Below are 27,824 nucleotides of genomic sequence, written 5' to 3'. Positions count from 1 at the left end.
AGAAGAAAAAAAGAAATCACACATTTTAGTTTTACCATTCATTTGTTTAAATTCATACTGAGTCCAAATCTAAGCCTCTTTTTGACCAGTGTGCACAGCGTCACTGGCACAGTGCTTTTCATTATCTAGAGTGATTTTGACCTCTGAAATTTCTAAGAGCGATGGTATCATTTTGAGGCATGGGAAGAATATATTTTTGTGTCCTTGTCCTTTTTTGTAAAACTCAAGCTGCTTTTTTCCTTAATGGAGTTGTGTTGTATATACTACAGGATAAATAGCTTCTCTTGAATTGTGGGTACACCTTTGGACAGAGACATTTAGTGCTGGATGACAAAGCCCTTCATAGGGTATGAGTCTGTCACACCATATTCTCCTGGCTGTGAGAAATGCTTTAGACCGAGACTATTGGCAGTTTTCTTTGCTTTTAGTTGAATTGACAGACAGGAAAGGCTAGTCAGTGTTACATCATAGTGTCATCTTTTTGATAAGAGTTCAAAAAATCCGTGATCTAAACTTAAGTTAAAAAGCCATCCTTGCTTGGTGCTCCATAAATGGAGTCAGAATTAAAATGACGGGTAGATGAACAAAGTACCTTTCATATGCAGCTAAGGGTACACATTACTCAGGTAAGGACAGCTATGTCAGAACTCATTCCTACACCTAGTGGCTGCTAAGTTACTTTTGACAAAATTGTAAGACGTGTCGATTTCAGAAATGTTGAAATTTAGAAAACCTGTATCTTAGAATCCAGGAAATATGGTATTTGCTGATTGATTGGCTAATCCTCAAGAAAACCAGTATTGTTTTTGATGATAGCTCTCTCTCATATACATATTGGGTAGTGCAATGCTTTCCTGCCAGAGATAGAAAGCATATTTTTCAAAAGTATTTTCCACCTCATAAAGATCTTCATCTTATAGTAACACTTAAGGAAGGAAGTTTTAAAAATAGAAGCAAAATTCAGCCTTTAAAATAAAGGCTAAGGACTTAAAACTTTTACTCAGTTTTTTAGAGATTTAATGGGTAATTTGATGAATAGTGTTAAATGGACAGTCTTCCAAATTTTATAAATGTCTTAGTTCGAAAGAGGCTATGTATTAAAGAGCAGTTCTCTTTTTAAAGATTATTTCACAAACAGCAGACTTTTCAGATATGTACTGTGAAAGATCTGGATTGTCATGTACCAGCTTAAGAAATAATATTTGAAAGTGTTATGAAAAATATAAAGTATAAATGTAAAGTGGCTGTAATAATTAATAAAAATAGAACTCTCTTCTTGCAAAATTGTTTTAACTAGGACATACAAGCAGACCACGAGTATTTTCTTGAATATTAAACCACTATTGGTATCTTGATCATATCATTGGTATCTTAATCATATAATTATGGAAAGTCATATTTTTATACAATTTTATTTACCAGCCAGTTCAGTATTAGCCATGGTAGATTTTGGCCATCAGTTTATTTCATTCCGTCAACACATCCTAGCAGCCCGTGCTACTTCATCTATCCTCTGAAGTTGCTAATTCCTTGTCGTCTGTTGTTTGCTGATGTACCCCTGTACATTTACTGTCACTTCACATCCACTCCTGTTTGCAATTCTTGGCCTTAGGAAATTGCATGCAGAGTAAGAAGTTGAAGACTGAATTATGAATGCATGGAGATGAGCTCTAAATGAGCGGTGTGAAGAGAAAAATAATAGAATGTGTAGCCATAAAACCTAATTGACTTGGGAAATTTTTATAGCTAATAAACATAGCTGTCGTTTATTGCGAGATTTAACTAATGTAACTTCTTTTTAACTCTAGTCATCTCAGCTTAATAATCCCCAGTTTGTGTGGGTGGTGCCAGCTTTGCGTCAGCTCCATGAGATCACCCGCTCGTTTATAAAACAGACCTATCAAAAGCAAGACAAGGTAAGAGAAGAACCCCATCTGATGAGTATACAGTTACAGACCCAACTTTTAAAATAACAAAACATAAAGAGATTTATGTTGAGTTTTATGGTTGCTGTTTTACATTTTTATGATTATTAATATAGTTCATTTATATTCTCTAATAATCTTCAGTTTAAACATTCTGCTTTCATTTTAATGGAGCTTTTCTTTTGTTATATCCTGAACTCATTTCCTTCATTTATTGAAATGATTATGCCAGTTTTTAAAAGTTAGAATAGTATTTTAGAAACTGTTTGGAAAGATGTAAAGACATTTGATCTTTAGATTGTTTAAGGACCTGGAGCCTCCTTGATGTGAGAAACTTCAGAAGAAAGATCAGGGGAAGTACATAAGCACTGAAATAGTTCTTTTGAAAGTCATTTTTTTAAGAAAAAAACCCAGGGGTATCTGGGTGGCTCAGCGGTTGAGTGGCTGCCTTTGGCTCAGGGCGTGATCCCAGGGTCCTGGGATTGAGTCCTGCATCAGGCTCCCGCAGGGAGCTTGCTTCTCCCTCTGCCTGTGTCTCTGCCTTTCTCTCTGTGTCTCTCATGAATAAATAAATAAAATCTTAAAAAAAAAAAAAAAAACCCCAAACTCTCTAAAAGCAAAAAATTAGAGAAGTTTATTAATTCCCTTCATTCTAGTTATGTGTATGCTAGATGTAAGAATAGGAGTGAAGATGCCCTTATATTTGCTGTCCCTCCCTCACCTAGGACCACATGCTAAAACAGAAGCTTGTGTTAAACTGACAGAATCACTGAAAATTCTCATACCATTTTTTTTGTTGTTTTTGCCAAGAGCATTATTCAAGACTTGAAGAAAAATTTTGAAATTGTAAAATTAGTAACGGGAAGTTTGATAGCTTGTCATCGACTTGCAGCCGCTGTGGCTGGACCCGGAGGCTTAACTGGTTCAACACTGGTGGATGGCCGCTACACTTACCGGGAGGTATCTGGCATTGTGCTTTTGTGTCATGATTTACAGCATTTCTTTGGCTTTTTACACTTGAACTATAAAATAATATTTGTTGGGTGTCAACTCTGAAAGAGGTGGCATAAGGTAGCTTTGTTGTAATGGAAGTTTTGTGTTTTGACTATAATCATTTTAAAATAAAAGTTGAGAAAATTGTTATTTGTGGATAAAACTTTCAGTAAATTACCCAAGAAATACATATGATAAAGTGATAAAGATAACCAACTTTCTTTTGTTTTTCATCTGAAATAATAATTGTCAATCTTGTGGGAAATTTATTAGCAACATTTGTTTCTAAAAATTAGAAAAAAATCTTAACTCATCACTTGTGAGTTTGTGGTGTTTTACTTTGAGATTGCTGAAATGATGTTTTACTGACATCCTGAGTCAACTGGAATTCATAATAGACTTGATGAAGTAGTTTCCACTACATTGTGCTGTCACCTTATAAACAGATGTCTCATGTTTATTTTATGCTAAATTATATGAGAAAGCATTAGGTAAAAGTCTTTTTTAATTAAAACAATTTTTTTTAAATTTTATTTTTAGGTAGGGATGCCTGGAGTTAACTAATTAGCATTTACTTCTTTTTGCAGTATTTAGAGGCCCATCTAAAATTCCTAGCATTTTTCTTGCAAGAAGCTACTCTGTATCTGGGTTGGAATCGTGCCAAGGAAATCTGGGAGTGTCTTGTGACTGGCCAAGATGTTTGTGAATTAGATAGAGAGGTAAGAAGATGGTAGTGTGGATATAACATAAGACAGAGTGGGACTTAAATATTTTACCTTTTTTTGTCTCATTTTGTGTGGGTCTCACATCTTTAATTCTAAACACTTCTCAATTTGCTAAGCATACATTTATACTAATAGGCCAGGAACTGTAAGTGCTGAAAAAAATTTTTGCGTAACATATATCTGTGACTTAAATGTATGGGTTTTTTGGTAATCTTTATACCATTCTGGATAAAACCAAATTTAAAGTGAGCACAGCTATAGAGTTATCGGTATGTCTTGTATTTTTTCTTTCTCCCATGGAATTAATTTGAAGGTGACAACCAAAAACTTGGAGTTTCTGTAATGATGTTGTACCCCAAAAACACAAGAATAAATGCCTACACAGATTTTTTTTTTAACTGTAATTAAACAGCTGAAAATAGATTAAACCAGGAGAACACCTGACTTGGCTTACTTTAACAATGAATTGCTGTTTGCTTTAATCATTTTACACAATTATAACTGCTTCACAGCATTGTTGAAAAGACTATGTATATGCCCTTGCCTAGTACAGTGGCTGGCACATAGCAAGGCTTGTTAATAAACATTAGTGGAGAAGCCCAAGTATAAACTCAATTGAACAGTGTGAGTCTGTATTTGCGTTACCTGGGAGAAAGGTTGCTAGTAACTGCTTTATTTAGTTCCAGAGTTCCAGGCATTTCGGTTTTCAGTGGTATTTCATCAATAAATATTGTTGAAGAATTAAACATAACTTACCTTCACTCTCCACTTTTGGAAAATGTATTTGCCTGAAATGGATTTTAGTTATAGGTAACATTTGTCTTGATCCACAGATGTGTTTTGAATGGTTTACAAAAGGGCAACATGATCTCGAAAGTGATGTTCAGCAGCAGCTTTTCAAGGAGAAAATTCTTAAATTGGAGTCCTATGAAATCACAATGAATGGTAGGAAAACAACCTAAAATCTTTTTTTCTCAGTTTTTTAAGAAATTTTATCCTTTCCTTTCCCTCTGAGTCCCTTCTCAGAAGCAGCTAAATAGTCCGGAATATCCTTCCAGACTTTTCCTTACATCTATATAAACATATGTTTATATACACAGATAAATTCCTTTCTATATGACTGTTATGATTAATCTTAAATTATATGGCCCAATCGCCCAAATTGTCAAATGGTAGCACATATCAGTATTTCATTCCATTTTATGGCTAATATTCCATTGTATGAATATACCACATTTTATCTATCCGTTTGTCAGTTGATTGGCATTGGGTCATTACCACTTTTTGGCTGTGATCAATAATGCCACCGTGAGCATTTATGTGTAAGTTTTTGTGTAGGCGTTAGTTTTTATGTCTCTCGGGTGGATAGATAGCTAGGGGTGGAAGTGTATCCTGTAACTAATCTTTGAAGAACTGTGAAACAAGTTTGCAAAGTGGCTGCACTACTTTATAATCCTACCAGCACCATCTAAGGGGTTCAGTTCCTTCACAACTTCACCAACATGTGTGATTGTCACTCGCCTTTGTTCTAGCTGTCCTGATGTGTGTCAGGTGTTACCTTGTGGTTTCGGTCTGTATTTCCCTGATGACTGATAACTGAGCATCTGTATGTATGTTTATTGACTGCGTGCATACATTCTTTGGAGAAATGTCTGTTCATACCTTTTGTTCATTATGAATTGGGTTGTTTGTCTTTATTGTTGAGTTGTAATTTCTGCATAGTAGCTCCTCATCAGGTACATGATTTGCAAATATTTTGTCTCACTCAGCAGATAGTCTTTTCACAATCTTGTGGTCCTTTGAAACACAAAGTTCTTGATTTTGATGAGATCCAATTTATCTGTTTTTTCATGTGTTGCTTGTGGTACTTTTGTGGTACCATGTCTAACAAACCACTGCCTGATCGAGGTCTTAAAGATTTATGTCTGTTTTGTCCTGAGACTTACATTTTGGGCTGAGTCTTTTCATTGATTATCTGTGGTACTTAGAATGCATCAATATATCGGACCTTCTATAATTTCAGGTTTTAACTTATTTAAGACTTTTTTTGAAAATGTGAATCTTTGCGATCATCGATTGAAACGACAAGGAGCTCAGTTGGTGAGTATTTTATTTTGAAATCTAGGTAATTTGGATAACTAGTAAAACATGGCCAAAAAAAAGTGTTGTAATTTAGAGAAAACATGACTTTTGTTAAAGAACAGGCATCTCCTCAACCTCTACACTGACAGTAGAGCTTCTCTTAGAGTGTAGCAGAGGCCCCCTTTCTAGCACAGGGACACCTCATCAGATGTCTGAGAGAGGACAGGTGACTTCTCAAATCCCTGCGGCAGCCAGCAGCCTCCTGGGGTGAGGTGAATGCAGGGTAGGGATAGTTTCATTGAAGCTTCCAACTTCTCAGATCCCATAACAGACATGTTCCTAAAAAGTGACATCTTTAATTCTGAAGATGAATCTTCAGTTTATCGCAGTGGCAGGGATTTGGGAGAAGATTTTAAGAACAATTAATGAGGCAGGAAAGTGAGGATCTGTAGAATGTATATATATATAGTGTATTTTTACATATGCACTTAGGAAAGACAAAAAATAAGTCTTTTTTCTAAGACATTATTCTTTTGATTCAAGACCTGACTTTCTGGATGGTAAGAATTTTTATAAGATCTCGTGAGGCCTGGATCCTGTCATTTAAACTGAGCTTTAGGGAGAACAGATTGAGCCTCAAGGATTATTAGCCAATTCTAGCCTGGCTCTGTTACCTTCTGGAGAAAAAACTACTAAAGATGGTGCCCACCTCACTCCTGTGCTGTTCCTGCTTCTGTAGCCTATCTTGGTAGATTTCCAGCTTTGGTTTAGGAATATCTGGGGAAGAAAACTCTCCATACCTATCCTGGTTGCCATGGACATAGCCCAGTGTTTCTGTGGTTGGTTGTTTTTTCTTTTAAAGTTCCAAATCAGTACAAAAGTACACTCATATGTAGCTTGGTTTTTGCAGCCTTAATTCATATTAAACTGAAAGGTACAGCCTTAGTGATACAATAAAAAATGTGTGTAGGGGTGCCTGGGTGGCTCAGCGGGCAGGGCATGATCCTGGGGTCCTGGTATTGAGTCCCACATCGGGCTTCCTGCATGGAGCCTGCTTCTCCCTCTGCTTGTGTCTCAGCCTCTCTCTCTTTGTGTCTCTCATGAATAAATAAATAAAATCTTTTAAAAAAAAGTAATTGTGTGTAATTTTATGACCTTGGTGTGCTCTATAATTTTTTTCTTTTGAACAGTATGTAGAAAAGCTGGAATTGATAGGAATGGATTTCATTTGGAAAATAGCCATGGAATCACCTGATGAAGAAATTGCTAATGAAGCTATTCAGTTAATCATAAACTATAGTTACATTAACCTGAATCCTAGATTAAAAAAGGTGGGTGCTCATACCCAGAACAGAAGATTATATATATTTTCTATTGATAAGTTCTGACCCTTGGTATGCCTGAAAATTGGCTTTTTTATTTTGATGTTTTGTCCTTAATAACGATTTTAACTAAATGTCATACTAATCTTAATTTCCTTATATCTCTTCCTTTTAGGATTCTGTATCATTACATAAGAAATTTATTGCTGATTGTTACACAAGATTAGAAGTGAGTGATAAATTTCATTTAAATTTGTTGAAATAAGTGCTTTGATTTTTTTCCTTTTATAATTTTATATTTGGGATTGTGTAAAATGTTGATATTTGTGACTGCATTCTATTAAAGAATTTGTTAACCATACCTTATTGTCACATAAGGAAAAAAGAGACATTTGCCTTGATTACCCCAGTACAGAAATGTCCTTTATAGGAAAGCTTTCCTTCTCTTTCCACCCCTGTTCCCCACTCTACTCACTCCCCCCTCTTTTGGGGTGTAGGAACTATCTTCAGAAAATAGGTCTACTATATATTCCACATTTCTAATAAATTCTTTACTCCTTTTTCTTTTTCTGTCCAGGAATTTCATGTAAGAACTCGCTTTTCCCACCCTTCCCCATGTTTCAGCCAAGAGTATATCTTAAAGGCTATTAAAGGCCATAGCAGGCCACTCAGTAGTAGATTGTATTGGTTGTTTTGGTCCGTTAGCAGCCTGCTCTGAGATGCTATCTCACACATAATTCCAGTGCCTTATCTCTCACATGATGGTTAAAGCATTAAACAGTCATTTTCATTTTTAATTTGTGCTTAAATTTTATATCTAATGAAGAATATTCCAAAAACATATACTACTTCCCCCAAATGTCGATAAATTAAACCATCTGATGACAATTATGTGCTCGAATCTGTACAGGATTTTCCAAGTGGTGACTTCCATCCAAATACGTCATCATAAAAAACATTTAAAGTATTCAAGTACCTCATTTAGGTGAGGTATCTTTTAAGTTTTAACATACGTAGAACAGTAGTTCTCAGCTGGGAGTTATTTTGCCTCCCAGAGATCATTTGGCCATGTCCAGAGACCTTTTTGGTTGTCACAGCCAGAGAGTCCCCACTGATACCTTGTAGAAGGTGGGTAGTGACTAGAGGTCACAGATCTTGCCAAACATCCTGCAAAGTGCAGGACACCCTCCAGAACAAAAAGTTCCCGGGCCAAGATCACAATAGGGCTGGGGTTTTGAGAAACCCTGATATAGAATGATTGTTTCCTGTTTCACAGGCAGCCAGTTCAGCACTTGGTGGCCCCACTCTGACGCATGCTGTGACTAGAGCAACTAAAATGCTTACAGCAACTGCTATGCCAACTGTAGCAACATCAGTTCAGTCTCCATATAGGTAAGTGTGCAGAAATTAAAGTACACACTTGCATGATGCAGGAAAAAAATGTGTTTATATATATCTATATATACACATATATATAAATTTTTTTCAGATTGATACATATATATATGAAAAAAAAACTGGTTGCTTTTTTTGAAGATGTCTCAATTGTTGCTTTCCTCATTTTATATCCTAATTTTTGCAGATAGTCATATCCTGAGAAATTTGTACGTCCCCATCGTACTTCCCCAAATCTCTATACTCTCCCTGAGGATCTGTATGTCATCATCACCACCACCCAAGTATTGCTCTCCCTGATTCCCTGCCTAATGGACAACTTCTGCTGTTTTGTTTCCCTTTTTTTGAAATATTTGAATATTTGAAATATTTACTTAGACCTAACTTTTCTCCTTGTACCCAAGTCCAGGGCTTTAACAGCATAAGCAAAATGAAATAGAAGATGATGGTTAATTAAAATTATGCATTATAATATCATCATAGTTAAAATATTTACTTAGAATTATTTTTCAAAATAATTTTTAATAAGAAACTTATCCCCAGAAATTTGTGTTCAGACTTGGAACTGACATCTCTTACCTCGTGTTTAGTGTTTTCAGATTATCAGTGAAATCTGAATTCATTGTTTGCTATAGTTGTTTGATATGGTAAGGAACATAGATGAATATTTAGAAACATTAAACTGAAGGAACTCAAATGCTCCTGTGAGGTTTACAAGCCTTTCATTCTTAGTAAGCAGTGTACAACCAGTAAACCTTGGCAGGTGCTCAGAACAGGGTTTTACTGTGTTGCCCTCTAGTGATGGGTGCTCAGGTTGTCTCTACTTCTGGAATGTCTTAATGCGTGCATTTATGTTATTTATTTTTATTTACAGTTCTTTTTTCTTTTTAAAGCCTTCCTTTATAGAAACGGAATCAAAACAATACCTCACATTCTTTGTCTTTTTAAAATGAGTTGAGTACTGTATAGCAGTGTATTATTAATATGACAGATGCCTATAAAACTCAGCCTTCTCGGACCTCTTTTTAAAATGCCAGTAAGTAGAGTGCCAGTCTGGCTCAGTTGGTAGAGCATGTGACTTTTGATCTTGGGGTTTTAGGTTCGAGCCCCACATTGGCTGTAGAAATTACTTAAAAATAAAATTTTACGAAAAATGGTTAAAATGGCAGAAAGTGATTATAGATTCAGCTCGTGATAAGAACAGTAACACAACTTTTGCATTCCCACACAAAGTCAAATAGACTTTCACTGAGAATGTGTGTTAAGAATTCCTAATTACATGTTTATAAGATGCAGTTCACCTCTGTGCCTAGATCCTTAAAGATTCATTTGTCTGAAAAAACAGAATAGAAATGCACTTCTAAACTACTGAATTGGGATTTCCAAACTGCAACATCTTTAAAGAAATGTGGTTTTCATTTCTGTCTTTTTAAAGTGATTTTTATTCTGAATCAGTTCATATTTGAATGCCTACAGAGCAAAACCACAGGATAGTTTTTAACCATTCTTGTTATAAACTCTAAATACTGTTAATAGGAGTATATAGTTTCAAAGTTGCATTTGAAACAGGACATTATCTTTGATCTTATTTCTGGTTTTGAAAGAACTTCCCAATGACCATCATTGTTCCATCATTTGAGGAAGAGGAATTATTCTCTCAGCCCTACAGTATTCTGCAGTGGTGTCTGTGATTTAACTCCTTATTGAGGCACAATTCATTTATTATAGCATTGAGATATTTCCTAAAGATTTTCTATCTCAGTATCAAATTCTAGTCTTGCCCATAGCCTGGAAGGATTTAGAACTCTGTTAAATATATTTAACAGAATTATTAAAATGTGTTTAACCAACTCTTTTTATAGTGAAAATTCTGCTAACAGCAAACCAGACCCAATTGTTAGAAAATAGTAGTACCCTTTTCAGATTTAGAAATATCCCTATTTGAAATGCTTAGACTTTCTGGAATAGCACATGTTTAAATTACGGGCACTTAGGTTTTCATCTCTTGATGTTAACACGTGTAATGTTCTCTTTTATAAAATATGAAGCTGTGAATATATAAGCTGCTGGATGTCAGAGTCCTATGAATTCAGATAATAAGTAATATTCCCTAAGACCAAAAGGGACCTCAGGTCTCATTTTCAGATGTGCTAGAGCTACACACTTCCTTGCCATATGTTGCCTGTCCTAGAGATGGTTGTCTCCTGATGTATGGTGATTTCTTAAGCGCTTTGAAAATTGGTGGGATAATAAATTCTTACCCTTTTATGTTTTACCTATACAGAATGTTCATTTAAACCAAATAAACAATTGTTTGTCCTTTGCTTCCTCCTCATTCCCTGGCTCATTAAAACAGCAGATGTTATTGGTGGTCTGCTTACTGGTTTGCATTTGTCTTCTGATTTTTAGGCAGTTCAGAATTTTCTGAGAGTCCATGTGTTTACTGAATTATGTGGCATATTTTCATTGTAAGATGATGAGACTCAGGCTTACTGATAGTTCATTCTTGGTGGAATGATGGACCTGGAGGCCCAGGTCCCCTATATATGGAATAGCTGTATAAAAAGAGAGGGCAGAACAGGAGAGGGAACGCGGAGATGCAGGGGCTGGCTTGTCCTTCCTGACTCCATGGGTGTCAGCTGCCATGGCTGTAAGCTGGTCCAGCCGTCTCTCGTCTCTCCCTTGGGTACGGGGATAGTTGAGTCTTTGCGAATGTCAGCCTTTGACCAGTGAGTGCTGACTCTGTGGTTCTGATGAAGCAGATTGGAATCGAGCAATTCATTTCAAATACGTTCAAAAAAATTTTTTTTGAATCCGTAGATCCACTAAACTTGTAATAATCGAGAGACTTTTGCTTCTGGCAGAACGCTATGTGATCACTATCGAGGTAAGCCTCTCTTTTTAAAGCCACTTTGTCATCATTGTGCATTGTGTGAAGTCTAACAGTGATGCTGTGCACCTGACTTGTTTGATGTGTATTTTTTTCAAGGATTTTTACTCTGTTCCACGAACTATTCTACCTCACGGCGCCTCATTTCATGGACATCTTTTAACTCTCAATGTTACGTATGAATCTACCAAAGATACCTTCACTGTAGAGGTAGGTTTACGTTAAGCCCTGGAGCCATTCTCATATCTTCTTGTTACTTTCACAAGAGCACTGTGAGTTGGGATAGCTGCATGAGCAACTATTCTACAGGCTGTTTGGTCCACAAATTTAGACAAAAGACATGCAGCGAAAAGCAACTGATGGGGTATAAGCAGTCTCATAAGTAAGCATGTAATATAACATCAGGTGGCAAAGGGTGTTATGAAGAATAAGTAAGAATAAAGCTGAATAATTTAGTAGAGAGTGATGTGTATGTGTGAAATATAAAAAGATGGGCAGGGAAGTTCTCTCTGAGGTGGTGACATTTGTTTTTTGTTTTTTAAAGATTTTATTTATTTATTTATGAGAGAAAGAGAGAAAAAGAGGCAGAGACAGAAGCAGGCTCCATGCAGGGAGCCTGATGTCGGACTTGATCCCGGGTCTCCAGGATTAGGCCCTGGGCTGAAGACGGTGCTAAACCGCTGAGCTACCTGGGCTGCCCAGGTGGTGACATTTGAACAAAGATGGAATGAAGTGACAAGAGGCCATTTCTGGGGAAGCACATTCCAAGCAAAGGGAGCAGCAGGGACAGAGGCCCTGCTGTGGGACTTGTATGGCTTGTTCAGTGACAGGCAGGGTAGCTGGTGTGATGGAGCACAGAGAGAACAGGAGAGAGTGGAGGCTCCACAGCAGGACTTAAGGTCTGATTCATGCAAGATGGCGAGGACAGGGTGGGAAAGCAGATGTATAATTACTGCAGAAGGGGAGCCTCCCAGAATCTTTTATGTAGGTTTTCTGCTGCGTTCCTGGCTTGTGGAATAGCACCTGGTACCCAGTTCATCCTCACAGCAGTGTCTCATTTTATCATGCAGGCTCACAGTAATGAGACCATAGGAAGTGTGCGGTGGAAGATAGCCAAGCAGTTGTGCTCACCTGTGGACAACATACAGATATTTACCAACGATAGTCTGGTAGGTTTAAGCCAACCATCTGTGGCCTTTCCGCCAGACATCCGAACCTTTGTCCTCCTCCCCACCTCCCCTGGTCATTAAGAAACCACTTTTTGCAGCTGACGGTGAATAAAGATCAAAAGCTCCTCCACCAGCTGGGCTTTTCCGATGAACAGATCCTCACAGTGAAGACTTCAGGCAGTGGGACCCCTTCCGGGAGCTCCGCGGATTCCTCAACCAGCTCCAGCAGCAGCAGCAGTGGGGTCTTCAGCTCCTCTTACGCCATGGAACAGGTATGGGGCGATAGTCCAATGATAAGTCAGAACTGAGTAAGCTTCATGCTCGTGCCTTTGGCACATATAGACTTGGGTGACTGGGTCATTTCCTCTAGACAAGTCCTGATTGATGAGGTTCCTCACACAGGAATAAGCGTAGACAGAGGAGAGCTCAAAGGATCAAGCCAGGGAGCCCCTTTGTATAGGGATCGAGGGTGAAGAGGAGGGGTGGGGGAGGAGCCAGAAAGCAAGGGGGAAAGCCAAGCGAGTCTGGCACATCTTTGACTCTGCCTTTAAAATAGGTCTAGAATCTAGCTACTCTGGTCTGCCTCCATGCCTTCCACACCAGTCCAGGCAGCTGTCATGCCTCACATGTGGAGTATTTGAGCAGTGCCTGCCTGCCCCCACGGCTGTGTCCTTAGACCAGTTCAGTCTCTGTCTGGTGCCCAGCAGCCTGGGATCTTTTTATTTTTTTATTTTTTATTTTATTTTTTTAAAGATTTTATTTATTCATGAGAAACACACAGAGAGAGGCAGAGACACATAGCCTGAGAAAGAAGCAGGCTCCTCAAGGGAAGCCCAATGTGGGACTCTATACCAGGACTCCTGGACCAGGCCCAGAGCTGAAGATAGAAGCCTGAACCAACCATGAGTCCCATCCTGTGATCTTTTTAAACAGCAGCCACATTGTGCCCCTTCTCCCCCAGCTCAAACACTCCTGGGCCTTCATCTCACTCAGAGTAGGAGCCAGAGTCCACTGGGCCCTAGAGGGCTGACTGCATGGGCCCTCGTGGAATTTCCCTGATGTCCCTGCCTGGGACCCTCCCTGGCTTCCACTGCTCTGGCTACACTGGCCTCTGTGTTGGTCCTCAGACTCAGTGAGGTCTGTGCACTTGCCTTTCCCTGTGTCTGGAATGTTCTTCTTCCCTAGTATCCAGGCAGTTCCCTCTCACATTCTTCAGCTCTCACTTAAATGTTGCCTTCTCAATGAGCCTTCTTTGGCCATCCTATTTAAAATTTTAACCCCATCCCTTTGCTTCTTACTTCCCTTTGCGGCTTACTTGTCAGTATTTGTTGAGTCATTTCATGAATCAGCCCGTTTACTTTGTACCCTCCCTGTGTCAGGATGGAGCTTGGCACCAGAGGTACAGAACTCATGGGACTGGTTCTGCTTCTTAGCTCTTAACAGTCTAGAAAGATCACACCAGACCTCGTGTAAAGGTATTCAAATAACTTACGAGGATTTTTTGTTGTTTGTATATGTTGATTTAATCCCAAGTATGACATCTTTGTGTACTGTGCTTTTTAAATTTAGCATAACCTTGCTATAGGTCTCAAAAATGGGTTTGTATTAGCGTGTTATTTCTTTTTAAATGACTATACTTATATAACAATAAGAATTGGGATCCCTGGGTAGCGCAGCGGTTTGGCCCCTGCCTTTGGCCCAGGGCGCAATCCTGGAGACCCGGGATCGAATCCCACATCGGGCTTCCGGTGCATGGAGCCTGCTTCTCCCTCTGCCTGTGTCTTTGCCTCTCTCTCTCTCTCTCTCTGTGACTATCATAAATAAATAAAAATTAAAAAAAAAAAAAACAATAAGAATTTAAGGAAGATTCCACTCAGAATAGTATTATGACAGCTAATCAACAACAGAAGCAATGCACAAGCATGCCTTCACCCATTGCACTTGCAGGTTGTGTGTTTTTACAAACTGAAGGTTTGTGGCAACTCTGTACCAAACAAGTCCACTGGTGCCAGTTTTCCAACAGCATTTGCTGATCTTGTGTCTCTGTGTCACAATTTGATAATTCTTGCAATATTTTATTAAATTTTCTCATTATTGTATTGTCATAATGATCTTCGGTCAGTAACCTGTGATGTTACTCTTATAATTATTTTGGGACATCACAAAGTGCGCCCAAATAAGATGGCAAACTTAGTAAGTGTTGCATGTGTTTTGACTGCTCCACAACCAGCTGTTCCCCTATCTCTCTCCCTCTCTTCAGGCCTCCCATTCCTTGAGACACCACAGCATTGAAAGTAGGCCAATCAATAACCCTTTGAGTGTTCAAGTGAAAGGAAGAGTTGTACATTTCACTTTAAATCAAAAACTAGAAATGATTAAGCATAGTGAGGAAGGCATGTCAAAAGCTGAGATAGGCTGAATGCTAGGCTGCTTGTACCAAACGCTTAGCCAAGTTGTGAAAGCAAAGGAAAAGTTCTTGAAGGAAATTAAGAATGCTACTGCAGTGAACACACAAATGATAAGAAAGTAAAACCCTTCTCCATGCCAGCAATAGGGCTGACATAGAGAAAGGGTGAGTGGTCTGGATAGGTCAAACCAGCCACAGCCACAACATTCCCTTAAACCAGAGCCTGAGCTAGAGCAATGCCTTGCTCTTCTCCATTCTGTGAAGGCTTGACTGAGGTGAAGAAGCTACAGAAGAAAAGCTTGAAGCTAGCAGAAGTGGGTTCCTGAGGTTTAGGGAAGAAGCTATCTCCATAATCACAAGGTGAAACAGCAAGCGTTGGTGTAGAAGCTACAGCAGGTTATCCAGAAGCTTTGGCTCAAATCAATAATGAAGGTGGCTGCACTAAACAACAGATTTTTGGTGTAGAAGGAACAGTCTTCTATTGGAAGAGGATGCCATCTAGGACTTCATAGCTACAGAGAAGTCAACACCTAGCTTCAGAGTTTTAAAGGATAGGCTGACTCTCTTGTTAGAAGAGAGTGCAACTGGTGGCTCTAAGTTGAAGCCCATGCTTCTTTTTCAGTCTGAAAATTCTGGGACCCTTAAGAATTATGCTTAATTTACTCTGCTTGTGCTACATAAATTGAACAACATATTTGGATGACAACATATCTGCTTACAGCATAGTGTTTACACCCACTCTTGAGAACTGCTCAGGAAAAAAGATTCTTTTCAAAATACTACTGCTCATTAACAATGCACCTGGTCACCCAGGATCTCTGATGGAGACGTACAAGGAGATGAAAGTTGTTTTCATGCCTGCCAGCATAGCATCTGTTCTGCAGCCCATGGATCAAGGAGTCATTTCAATTTTCAAATCTAACTATTGAAGAAATACATTTCCTAATGCCTTAAGTGCTATAGATAGTGATTCCTCTGATGGATCTGGGCAAAGTAAATTGAAAACCTTCTGGAAAGGATTCATCATTCTAGATGTCATTAAGAACATATCATGACTCATGGGAAGAGTTCAGGATAGCAACATGAACAGGAAATTTAGAAGAAGTTGATTTCCATCCATCATCAGCACCTTTGAGGGGTTCAAGACTTTAGGGGAGGAAGTAACTGCCAATGGGGTAGAAAGAGGAAGAGAACTAGAAATGGAGCCTGAAGGGTGGGACTGTGGGGTTATCATCTCAGGATAAAACTTGAACAAGTGAGGAGTTGCTTCTTATAGATGAGCAGAGAAGGTGGTTTCTTTTCTTTACATTTTTTTTTATGATTTTATTTATTTGACAGTGTACACATGCACAAGCAGGGGGAGCAGTAGCCAGAGGGAGAAGCAGACTCCCTGCTGAGCAGGAAGCCAGATGGAGGGCTTGATCCCAGGACCCCAGGATCATGTCCTGAGCCAAGGGCAGCCACTTAACTGACTGAGCCACCCAGGCACCCCAAGAAGGTGGTTTCTTGAGTTGGAATCTACTCCCAGTAAAGATGCTGTGAATATGGTTGAAATGACAACAAAGGATTTAGAATATCACATAAACTTAGTTGATAAAGCTACAGCAGGCTCTGAAGGAATTCACTCAATTTTGAAAGTTCTCCTGTGGGCAAAATGCTGTCAAACAGCATCACATGCTACAGAGAAATGGTTCATGAAAGGAAGAGTCAATCAATGCAGCCAACTTCAATGTGGCCGTATTTTAAGGAATTGCTGCAGCAACAACTAGCCTTTACAACCACTGGCATCCTCATCTGTTGGCAGCCATCTCCAGCAAGGCAAGCTCCTTCCCAGGCAGAAAGCTTACGACTCACTGAAAGCTCAGATGCTGATTAGCATTTTTTAGCAATAAAGTCCTTTTTTAACTAAGACACATACATTGGTTTTTAGACCTAATACTACTGTACATTTAATAGACTATATTATGAACTTATACACACTGAGAAACCAAAAAATTCATTTGACTCATAGTATTTGCTATCTCTCTGGTCTGGAAGCAAATCTGCAATGTCTGCAGTATGCAGTATACATAGCACCTTTAAGCTTAACATTTTCAAATTGTCTCATATTTATCCTGGATTTATTTAAAATGTTCCCTCGTATAATGGCATTCTATAGTGACATCTAGTTTCTTTTCTTTATAACCAGAAAATAGTATTTTAATCATATCTAAGTCTCTCCTACCTGTTGTGTGTGTGTATATATACATATATACTGCTTTAATTTTGCTTTTAAATCTGTCATTGCCTTGTTTGCTCCTGACAAGTTGTGATCAGCCTTTAATGGTGTCTGCTCTCCATTCTGTTAATTAGACCTGCCCATCATTTTACCTTTCTTCCACTGCCTGCTTTTGGCACCTTTGCCCCTCACCAGCAGGTGGATAGGAGAGAGCCCAGGTAACAGGGATGCTGGGAGGTAGTAGTCCCACCAATCTGTGTTCCCAGGTATTGCTTTTTAGTGCAGGGGAGCATGCTGCTCCCCTCAAGCTTTGTAGTGGCCAGCCTTTCAGAACTAGTGATTTTATTGTTGGCATGTTTGGTTAGAAAAGGAGAAAATTCTTTTGTCAGTTTGTATTTATGTTTTGTTTTCTCTCAGGAGAAATCCCTCCCTGGTGTTGTAATGGCACTTGTATGTAATGTGTTCGACATGCTCTACCAGCTTGCCAATCTGGAGGAGCCAAGGTAAATATAAATGTTTCTGAAGCTTGAAAGAGAAAGTTATTACGGTTAGGGAACCAAGTACATTTTTACTTTACATTTGTCAAGAACAAATGACTTTGTTACTAAAACTGGGTCACATGAAAAAATTTGTATTTGACAAATTTCAGGATAACTCTACGAGTACGAAAGCTTCTGCTCTTGATACCCACTGACCCAGCCATTCAGGAAGCCCTGGATCAACTTGATTCCTTAGGAAGAAAGGTATGAGTATCTTGGATAATTACTTAAGTGACATGGAAATTTCAGTGTCATGATTCAGTAAAACTAAAACCTGAAATCAATTTCAGGAGATATGATCCATCTTTCCCATAATTGTTCTGCTTTAGAAAAATACATTTGCTGTAAACGGAAATCAGAAGTTCATGTTGCCTTTTAAAAGACCTAAAGTCAATAATGACATCAGATTTAGAATCGGAAGCGTTTAATATCATAGATGTCCATGTTCTCCTTGTTCTGTATTAAGATACTGAAACCCAGAGAGATGAAGTGTCTCGTCCAGGATCAGACTCTCGCCCTGATTCAGCGGAGAAACTTTTCTTCTGCCACAGTGCCTCTCAGAATGTGATCATTGCCTGCGTTTGATTTGCTTGCATAGTTATATTCTCATTTACTGTTTTTCCACAGTTGATAAATTCATTTTAATTTCTAGAATGTTGTTTCTCAAGAATTTTATATATTAAAATCACATTCTAGGGCAGCCCCGGTGGCGCAGCGGTTTAGCACCGCCTGCAGCCCAGGGTGTGATCCTGGGGACCCAGGATCGAGTCCCACGTCGGGCTCCTTGCATGGAGCCTGCTTCTCCCTCTGCCTGTGTCTCAGCCTCTCTCTCTCTCTCTCTCTGTGTGTCTCTCGTGAATAAATAAGTAAAATAATAAAAAAATGAAATTACATTCTATCTATAATACTGTTTAGCTATGTTCTCAGAATAATTCATGTAGAACAGAGTTGTTAGAACTAAGGCACGAGGTGGGTCGGGGGATGGGATAATTTGGTGATAACATTAAGGAGGGCACATGATGTAACCAGCACTGGGTGTTATACGCAGCTAATAAATTATTGAACACTATATCTAAAACTGATGATGGTACTATATGTTAGCTAATTGAATTTAAATTAAAAAAATAATAAGGTACAAATTTATGTTTTAGCAGTTGAAGTTTATGTCATCCCATAGTCTTGTAATACATGGCTAAATTATTGCAGGGAGAAGAAAACTAGTGTAATTACAAAACATATTATTATTACTAGCTAAAAACATTTTCAAAACTTTCACTTCCACAAGCTTATAATTTAATTATCAGTATTTAGCGTTTTAGACTTTTAAACACAGAAACAAATCAAGACAACCTTGCTAGTGTTACCAAGAAGACACTCTCAGACGTGTTTGCATTCCTGTAGGGTTGGGATGCTGTGTGTGTGATGGAATTCAGTGTTTTGTTAATAATTACCAAGCGATGTGTCCTTAAGTTTCATTTGTAGGAAATTCTCTTGGTGGATTATATTAAAGAGGAAAAGAACATTAGAGTGTACACTGAGATTTGTTTCATATGTGTGCTTCTAACACATACATCCTTTGTTTTCATTCTTGAAAACCTTAGAAAACGTTACTGTCTGACACGAGCTCTCAATCCTCAAAGTCTCCATCCCTGTCCTCCAAGCAGCAGCATCAGCCAAGCGCCAGCTCAATCTTGGAAAGTCTGTTTCGATCCTTTGCTCCAGGAATGTCCACCTTCAGAGTGCTCTACAACTTAGAAGTAAGAAGCCTCATTTCTTTTCATTTCATCTGGAGAGATTTGTTTTTGTTTGCACATTCGTGCTTTTAGATGTCAGAGATAAGTATTTTTATTAGATGATCTCTGAAACATTAGTTTTCAAAAAATAAAAAACAATATAAACAGAAACATTTTATTGTTTTTTTGGTCTTAGAAAAGGCTCGTTTTTTTCATTTTATACCTATGCACACTGTTACACTTGCAAAGCAGCATGTAAATAAATAATGAGGAAGCCTTATGTAGTGTAAGATAGGCCAATATCTTCCTCTGGAAGTTTAGTGAGTCCCTCCCAATAAAGCTGTTATCCTCAGCCTTCTTGTTATTAAATGTGTCCTAACTTTAAAAAAAAAAACTATTGTAATTTGTTATTATAAATGAAACTATGAGGAGTTTGTTAGGAAATACATTAACTCTATTATTTCAAGGTTTAAAAAAAAGTTTAAAACCTATTTGAAGGGGACACCTGGGTGGCTCAGTGGTTGAGTGCCTTTAGCTCAGGGCATGATCCCCAGATCCGGGATCGAGTCCTGTATCGAGCTTTCCACAGGGAGCCTGCTTCTCCCTCTCTCTGCGTCTCTGCCTCTCTCTCTGTGTGTCTCTCATGAATAAATAAATAAATCTTAAAAAAAAAAAAAAAACTAGTTGGAGAATTTAAGCAAAAGAATAGTTTTATTACCTTCTTTCCAAAAAGTAGCTTTAAACTAATAGGTTTACTTCAGTATACATTTACTAACTGTTTAATGCCTGCAAGTTACTGTGGTAGTTAAAGGATAAGAATTGAAAAGACAAGATATTTGCTCCAAAATCTTGAGTAAGACAGAAGGGAGGCTGCATACTCTGAGTCCTGAAAGCAAAGTAGCAACAAGACAGTAGGGGAGGGTAAGCAGGTAGAGCACCCTTGGAGGGTGAGGAGTCACACCCTCTTGCTATTTTAGGTCTGGAGAAAATAAAGCCCTGAATGATTTTGCTTTGCCCCAAGTTTTATTTCATCTGGGTAGTCTCATTTGGAGTATGTAATTATATTTATTCATTTGTCTGCATCACTTGGTACTTGTGTGTTCAAGCTGTGTAGCCTTAAAATAAGCATTCTTGTGAAAAAATGTGTTGGGTTCAAAAGGAGAAAATATTGAGCAAATGTTTTTAAAATAAGGCATGTCTTTATTTAATGTGGACATTTAAAAGTATTCCAATATTCCAAGGCAGAAATGACCGGGAAACTTTTGGCCATTTAACCTTATAAATTTTACAGTACCTGTGAGATTTGTCATTTGCCTTCGAAGGATTGTCTTTAAAAAGTTAAAAAGTATAAACCTTAACACACACACTTGAGAGCACCTAGAAAAACAGAATGGTCCAACAGTGGGTCTGGGTTGTCATCAACTACCTAGATTGCATTATTTTAGAGCCAGAGAAAAGACAATGGTAGTAAAGTACCTCTAACACAATTTCAGTACTTTTGAACAACTAGAAATTCCTTTGAGAGATTTTCTTTTTTTTTTTTTTGCTTTAGACAGCACAAAGCATTAGGAAAACTTAACACTTTCCAAAGCACTTATTTTGGGGTGCCTGGGTGGTTCAGTGTCCCGACTCTTCAGGTTGTGATGTCAGGGTCATGAGATCAAGCCTCACATCTGGCTCTATACTCAGTGTGGAGTCAGCTTGAGATTCTCTATCCCTCTGCCCCTCCCACTCGTGATCTCTCTCTTTCTCTCAAATAAATAAATCTTTTTTTAAAAAAGCACTTAATTTAACTGACCCCTGAAAGGCTAATTTCTTTGCATTTTAGGCTTCAACTTAGGTTTGCCTACTAGGAAGCTTCAAAGTAGTTATTCCAAATACCTGTTCTGTTGAAGAAATCTTCCATCTTCACTAAATTGCTGTCCATTAAGCATGGGGAATACATGTAAGAGGCTGTCAACTCACAGGAAGGGTTAGAAAAGCAGAGGGGTGCCTTTCTCCCATGCAGTGCTCATAATCTAAGGCTGACAAACATATTTCCCAAAGAGCACTTTAGGAAGAAAACATGTACAAAAGAAATCTCACACTAAAAATGTATGCACATAAAACCCATGGATTCCTAGAAACAGATTTTCTAGAATGGAAAAGGATCTTGAATGTATCTACTTATTTCATTTTATTTTATTTATTTTATTTTATTTTATTTTATTTTATTTTATTTTATTTTATTTTATTTTTTAAGATTTATTTACTTATTCATGAGAGAGGGAGAGAGAGAGAGAGAGACATAGGCAGAGGGAGAAGCAGGCTTCATGCAGGAAGCGTGATGTGGGACTTGATCCCAGAGTCCTGGGATCATGCCCTGAGCCAAAGGCAGACGCTCAACCACTGAGCCACCCAAGCGTCCCGAATGTATCTACTTTTAAAACCTTGAGGAGACTGAAGCAGTGGATTCTTTTTTTTTTTTTTTTTAATTTTTAAATCCTAACCAAATAAGCAGTTGATTACTAAGTCTTATACTGTAGTTTGGTTATTTATTTGAAATGATTATCTGTCATACCAGAATTTTCAGTTAAGCTTTCCTTTAGGTACGTATGTCAGTGCCATAAAAGGGGAAGGATTTAGGAGGAAGGCACATGCAGGTTTGAGGTCACTTGGCCTTTTGGGTCTCGGTCTTTACCTGTAAAGTAAAATACACACCATGCATGGTGAAATTAAGAGAGAATGCATGTAAGAACCTCCTCTTATGCCTACTATATTGTATGTGCTCAATAAATAGGAGTTTCAGAGTCGTTATTAGAGAGCTCATTTAGCATTTTTAACGAATGGGCTATTTTATGAAACTTCATCTTTTTCAAAAACATGTCTAGCAAATCATATAATGTTATCTGCTCTTAAGGCATCCACCGTTGCCGATTTCATGAAAAGAACACACCACATTTCTTCAACAAAACAGATTTTTCTTGCTAACTAAATAGAGCTTGGAAAACATGATTGCTTCAGTTGTGAAATATCAGCCTCCTCCTCCTTTTGGGGGTGGGGGAGGGAGACGGTATGCAGCAATTAATGAGACTCAGACTTGAGTTATTGGGTTGTTTTACTTAGTGAAGGAGTCATTTCTGCTGAAAATGTTGAGCTGATTGTGCTTATCTGTTTTCAAGGTTCTAAGCTCCAAACTCATGCCCACAGCTGATGATGACATGGCAAGAAACTGTGCAAAATCCTTCTGCGAGAACTTCCTCAAAGCAGGAGGATTGAGGTTAGAGTTTCACTGTGTCACATGAATTGGAGAGAATGGATATAGTTATTGTGGTTCATTTCTCCTGCCAGGCCTTGGTTATTCTTACAAAGTATTATGTGAAGCATCATGAGAGTTACAAGAAGAGGGAATGATGTTTCAATCTGTGGAACACTTAAATTCATTTTACAACTTTTGGTTATTTGGAAAACTGGCAGAAGCCCATCTTCCTTCTGGTTGTTGAGGAGATTCTTGAGAAGAAGAGAGAAGCAGATCTATTTCTGTTGATTCCTGGTATCAGTTTGACACTAGCCAAATTTTATTCCTGGTAAGACATGTAGTGAGGCCTTATTAGTGCTAGGGATGCAGAGATAACTTAGATCTCATTCCTGCCCTTTAGAGCCTCATGGTTTAACAAAGAATAATGAAGAGTTATTATAAGTATCAAAACAGGCTAATAAAAAGTGCTTTGGATGGGAGGTGGGCGGAGTCATGGAAGATGGTGCTTAAATGGTGAAATTTTCGTGGTAACAAGATTAGGAGGTGCTCTGCAGAAGGTGACATTTAAGCTGGGAATTGAGAAAAGACCAGTAATCCCCTACAGGACTTGTGGGGAAAGGGCACACTAAGCCAGAGGCAGTAGGATGGGTAAAAGCACCATTGTGTGTGGCCTGTCTGGGAAGGCTAGAGGAAAGGATGGAGAATTATGTACAAAAGGGTCACCTTGAGGAATTTCAACATTAACTTCTACGCCATAGGAAAACAGGAGGCTTCAAAGCCAGGAATTGCCTGAAACAATTACTGTGGCTGCAGTAGAGATAATAAATAGAAGTGGGAGAGATAGGAGGTAGGGAGAGCCATGCAGAGGCCCAGGGAGAAGAGTGATGGTTGTAGATGTCGGGCAGTGGTAAACGATATTTATAAGGTAACATAGGCAAGTCTTTATAACTAGAAATAAGGAAGGAGGGAAAGAAACTTATAAATGACCTTGTGTTTCGTAACCTGAGAGAGGGAGTGAATGGTGAACATTCAGTCAGTGTGGGAAATAGGCATAGAAGGGGGCGGAAGACACGTAATGTCAAGACAGATGAATGTGGTTGAGGCACGTGAAGTGCATGGTTTGGCCGTGATGCTGTGGAGGGGAGCACCGAGCAGCATCAGAGATGTGGCGGAAGCAGAGCAGGGGTGACAGTGACTGGCAGGGGATAACAGCCGAGGGGAAAGATCGCTTTTTCTGTTTGCTTTTACCTTTAGGGAAGCCTACGTTGTCTTTGCAGGCTGACTAAAAGAAGAAAGATCAAAGGAAAAGGGATAATCCGAGGGGCCGTGTTCTCCTGCCCTGGAAAGAAGCAGGCCTTCTCTCCCATTTCCTTGAGCAAGGAAAGAGTGAGGACTAGAGGGCAGTTGTAGGGATTCCTATGGGAGGCTTTAGGGGGAAGAGGCTCGCCCAAGACCTTGAAGAGATAAAGAGAGTGGGCTGAAAGACCCTCCCCGTCTCCCCCCCCCCCCCCCGCCCCCAAGCATGTGGAAGGCCTACCGCATGGGGCTTGATTTCGTTTTCAGCATCACAGAGGTGTTCTCAGTGAAGGCCATTATTGACTTGCAGTTACAGAGCTCTGAAATAAAGGCATTCTACTGCTAGCTTAGTTTTATGAGTCAGTTAATCCGCATGCCAGGCACTGTTCTGAGCGCAGAGAACAGATTCGACAGAGCTCCACATCCTTGTGAAGCATACTGTCTAGAGGGGGAGACAAGCAGTAAAGAAGTAAAGGTAAAAGCGTATGTCAGGAGGTGATGAGAACTATAGAGAAAAGGGGCAGCAGCCTCGGTGGCTCAGCAGTTTATCGCCGCCTTCAGCCCAGGGTCTGATCCTGGAGACCTGGGATTGAGTCCCACGTCAGGCTCCCTGCATGGAGCCTGCTTCTCCCTCTGCCCCCCACCTCTCTCTCTCTCTCTCTCTCATAAATTAAAAAAAAAAAAAAAAAAAAAACTGTAGGGAAAAATAAGACAGGAAAGGGGATGGACAGGGTTGTGATTTTCAGTAGGGTGATCAGGAAAAGTTTCACTGATAGGGTGACATCTTACAAAAACCTGAAAGAGGTGAGGGAGACTTGGGGTCCTTGGGGGAAAGCCATCCAGAGGAGCAGCCAGTGTGTGCCTTATGTGAGACAGAACTGGTGCCTTCAGAGACCAGCATGCCCATGTGGTTGGGGTAGCAGGAAGGAGGCAGAGTAGGGTGACATGAGGTTACAGACATACCAGATGTCAGGTTATGGGTCTTATAGTTCACAGGTTACTGTGGAGAGTCTTGCCTTTTTTTTCTCTGTAGGAAGTAGGAAACCATTGGAGGATTTTGTACAGATGAGGAGTGCTATGATCTGACTTATATTTTAAAAGGATCATTCCAATTAATCTTTTTTTAAGGATAGATTTTTGGAAAGTCAGGAGTGGGAAAAGGAACACTTAGGAAGCTTTCATAATGAGAGAGATTATAGTGGATGTGAAAACAAGCTTTACTGAATATACCAATTCCAGATATGTTTTTTAATCGATGGTTCTTCTAGTAATAAAACTGGTGAATCAGTGAACACACACCAGTTAAGTGAGGAGGACTATCCAAACATTCTACCTTTTGGCTAAGCAAGGAATCTAATTCTAAATGGACTAGGAGTTACAGATAATCATAGGAAGTAATTGTGGTAGAAATATGTATGGTTCATGTGTATGTAAGGCTCTTGTAGAAATGTTAAGTAATTGATAACATTTACATAAGCAATTACATTACTTAGAGAAAATTTTCTATGAAAGAAATAAAAGTCTCTATTTAATATCCTGCCTTTTTCTTTTCTTTTAAGTTTGGTTGTAAATGTCATGCAGAGGGATTCCATCCCATCAGAAGTAGACTATGAGACAAGGCAAGGAGTTTACTCTATCTGTCTACAACTTGCAAGGTATGTAAATGTATTAATCTCACAGACAGTACATTTTCTTCCCAAATCCTGTCATTTTGAATAGTATGATACGACCTCAGGTAAGTCTAGCTTTTTGTTTTCTTTGAAGATTTTTACTTGTTGGGCAAACAATGCCCACATTACTAGATGAAGACCTCACCAAAGATGGCATAGAAGCACTTTCTTCTCGCCCATTCCGAAATGTCAGCCGGCAAACAAGCAGGCAGATGTCCTTATGTGGTACCCCAGAAAAGTCATCCTACCGACAGTTGTCCGTGTCTGACAGGTCTTCTATTAGAGTCGAGGAAATCATCCCTGCTGCACGTGTTGCAATACAAGTAAGTGACTTGTATAGTCAGGAAATGTGAAGTCCCTCCTGTTTGAAGACACCAGTACAGGGAGGGGCTGTGCAGACTTAACAGTTATTGATGTGAATGTAGCCTTCCAGGAATCTACAGTGAGTGAGCAAGAAAGAGACCACCAGTATACAAATAACTATAATTCAGGATGGGAAATATGAAGGGTTATAGGACAGCTACAAGGGCAGAACATTCATAAGCCTTCAGAGGAAGCAAAATAATTGCCTTCACCTGTGGCTGTCATTGATGATTTTACATAGGAGGTAGCATTTGCGCTAGGCTTTAAAGGTAGATCAGATTCCAGATAGAGAAGCATGGAGAGTTATTCCAGCAAGAGTACAGATGAGCAAATCCAGAGAGAACAGAGCCTATAGGGAAGGCCAGGGGGTCATTCATGCAGCCCAGAGTAGAGTGTGTGGAAAAGGAGAAATGGTAAAAACTGGACCAGTGACAGGTATCCTAATGCCTGAGCATGGAGATCAGTCTCTGTGCTACAGGTTAGCAGAGTTACTCATAGTTGCTGAACCGTATAGAAGCATAGTAGAAAAGGCTGTCCTCGACAATCGAGGAGGAGAAAAAGTCTCACAAAACTGAGACCAGTAAAGGAGGTTATGGAAGTCAGTAGAGGGAATGTGTTCAAGTGCTTCCTTGTCTCATAACATTCTTTCCACACTTGTTTAGACAATGGAAGTAAGTGACTTCACATCTACTGTGGCTTGTTTCATGAGGTTGTCCTGGGCTGCAGCTGCAGGACGGCTCGACCTCGTTGGGAGTAGCCAACCAATTAAAGAAAGTAATTCTCTGTTTCCTGCTGGAATTCGAAACAGACTCAGCAGTTCAGGTACTGATTTAAAAGGATAAACTAATTAAATCACTGGGCAAGGAATAAGTTGTAAGAGTTATCTCTGCTTGGCTGTTTGGAGTCACAAAAAGGATAAAGGCTTTTCTCTTGCTTTTGAGCATGAGTAGAAACCCATCAAGCTGTGCCCTTAAGACTTGTGAATGTTATTGTACATATATAATACTTTGAAAAGTGTTGATAAGCACAGAGGAAGTGGGGAAACCAAATCAGCAGAGTTTTTAGCTTACCGAGTGTTGTAAAAGTGCCATGTGACCAATTGATAATTGTGATTGTTATAAAAATTCATCTAGAATTCCTACCTGGAAAAGTTATTTTTTTTTTTGTTTGGCCAGTTACTTTCTATAAGGCTTTTATAAATAGCTTCATTTCTCTGCTTCATTTGTTTTCCCTCTTCAATTTATGTGTGTGTGTGTATATATATATATATCTCTGTATAAAAAGGTTTTAAATCTTAGGACGTTCATACAGAGAAGTGCAGAAATGTTAAATGTACAGGCTTTTAAAGATTTTTTACATATGGATGACCCATCTAGATCAGGATGAGGAACATTTCTAGTATCTTGGGAAGACTCTTTCAGGCCTCCCAGACTGCACTGTTCTCACTTCCGTCACTTCAACTGAGCTTTGCCTCAAAAGCACATGTTGAGTGCCTGCAAATACACTGTTTTTAGAGCAGTCGGGGTCAAATAAAGTAATTAAGTATCTCTCATTTCTTAGACCAGAATGTCTTTTGGCACAGTTTAATTTCACTTGAGGCTTCTGGAGCACATTGAAAGGATGTTCTAATACCATGAGGGTCCTTTGGGGTCCACAGTAACCATCTGCTTTCCTGTTCCCAGGAAGCAATTGCAGCTCTGGGAGTGAAGGGGACCCAGCAGCCCTGCACGCGGGCATCTGTGTGCGACAACAATCTGTGTCCACCAAAGACTCGCTGATTGCCGGGGAAGCTCTGTCTCTTCTTGTTACATGCCTGCAGCTACGGAGCCAGCAACTAGGTATGCAGGAGGTTTGTTTGC

General features: G+C 39.1%; 1 protein-coding gene across 3 annotated transcripts in view; it reads left to right on the top strand.

The window, feature by feature from the left end:
- The window catches only part of USP24 (ubiquitin specific peptidase 24), a 136,824-nt gene that overhangs the window by 58,092 nt on the left and 50,908 nt on the right, over positions 1-27,824 (top strand). For all 3 annotated transcript variants that reach the window (XM_072820379.1, XM_072820378.1, XM_072820380.1), the window contains exons 17-36: positions 1,809-1,916; positions 2,736-2,885; positions 3,506-3,637; positions 4,477-4,588; positions 5,667-5,743; positions 6,916-7,056; positions 7,223-7,276; positions 8,324-8,439; positions 11,263-11,329; positions 11,432-11,542; positions 12,403-12,501; positions 12,600-12,773; positions 17,544-17,629; positions 17,776-17,869; positions 19,267-19,422; positions 22,560-22,657; positions 25,492-25,587; positions 25,697-25,925; positions 26,628-26,787; positions 27,648-27,803. In XM_072820379.1, the coding sequence (XP_072676480.1) occupies positions 1,809-1,916; positions 2,736-2,885; positions 3,506-3,637; positions 4,477-4,588; positions 5,667-5,743; positions 6,916-7,056; positions 7,223-7,276; positions 8,324-8,439; positions 11,263-11,329; positions 11,432-11,542; positions 12,403-12,501; positions 12,600-12,773; positions 17,544-17,629; positions 17,776-17,869; positions 19,267-19,422; positions 22,560-22,657; positions 25,492-25,587; positions 25,697-25,925; positions 26,628-26,787; positions 27,648-27,803 (2,416 nt within the window). The remainder of the gene's footprint in view (positions 1-1,808; positions 1,917-2,735; positions 2,886-3,505; positions 3,638-4,476; positions 4,589-5,666; positions 5,744-6,915; positions 7,057-7,222; positions 7,277-8,323; positions 8,440-11,262; positions 11,330-11,431; positions 11,543-12,402; positions 12,502-12,599; positions 12,774-17,543; positions 17,630-17,775; positions 17,870-19,266; positions 19,423-22,559; positions 22,658-25,491; positions 25,588-25,696; positions 25,926-26,627; positions 26,788-27,647; positions 27,804-27,824) is intronic.

Source organism: Canis lupus, chromosome 3 (genome assembly GCF_048164855.1).
Source record: "Canis lupus baileyi chromosome 3, mCanLup2.hap1, whole genome shotgun sequence".
NCBI classification, from domain to species: Eukaryota; Metazoa; Chordata; class Mammalia; order Carnivora; family Canidae; genus Canis; species Canis lupus.
Note: the sequence above shows the minus strand (reverse complement) of the source record. Positions and strands in the feature narration are given on the sequence as shown.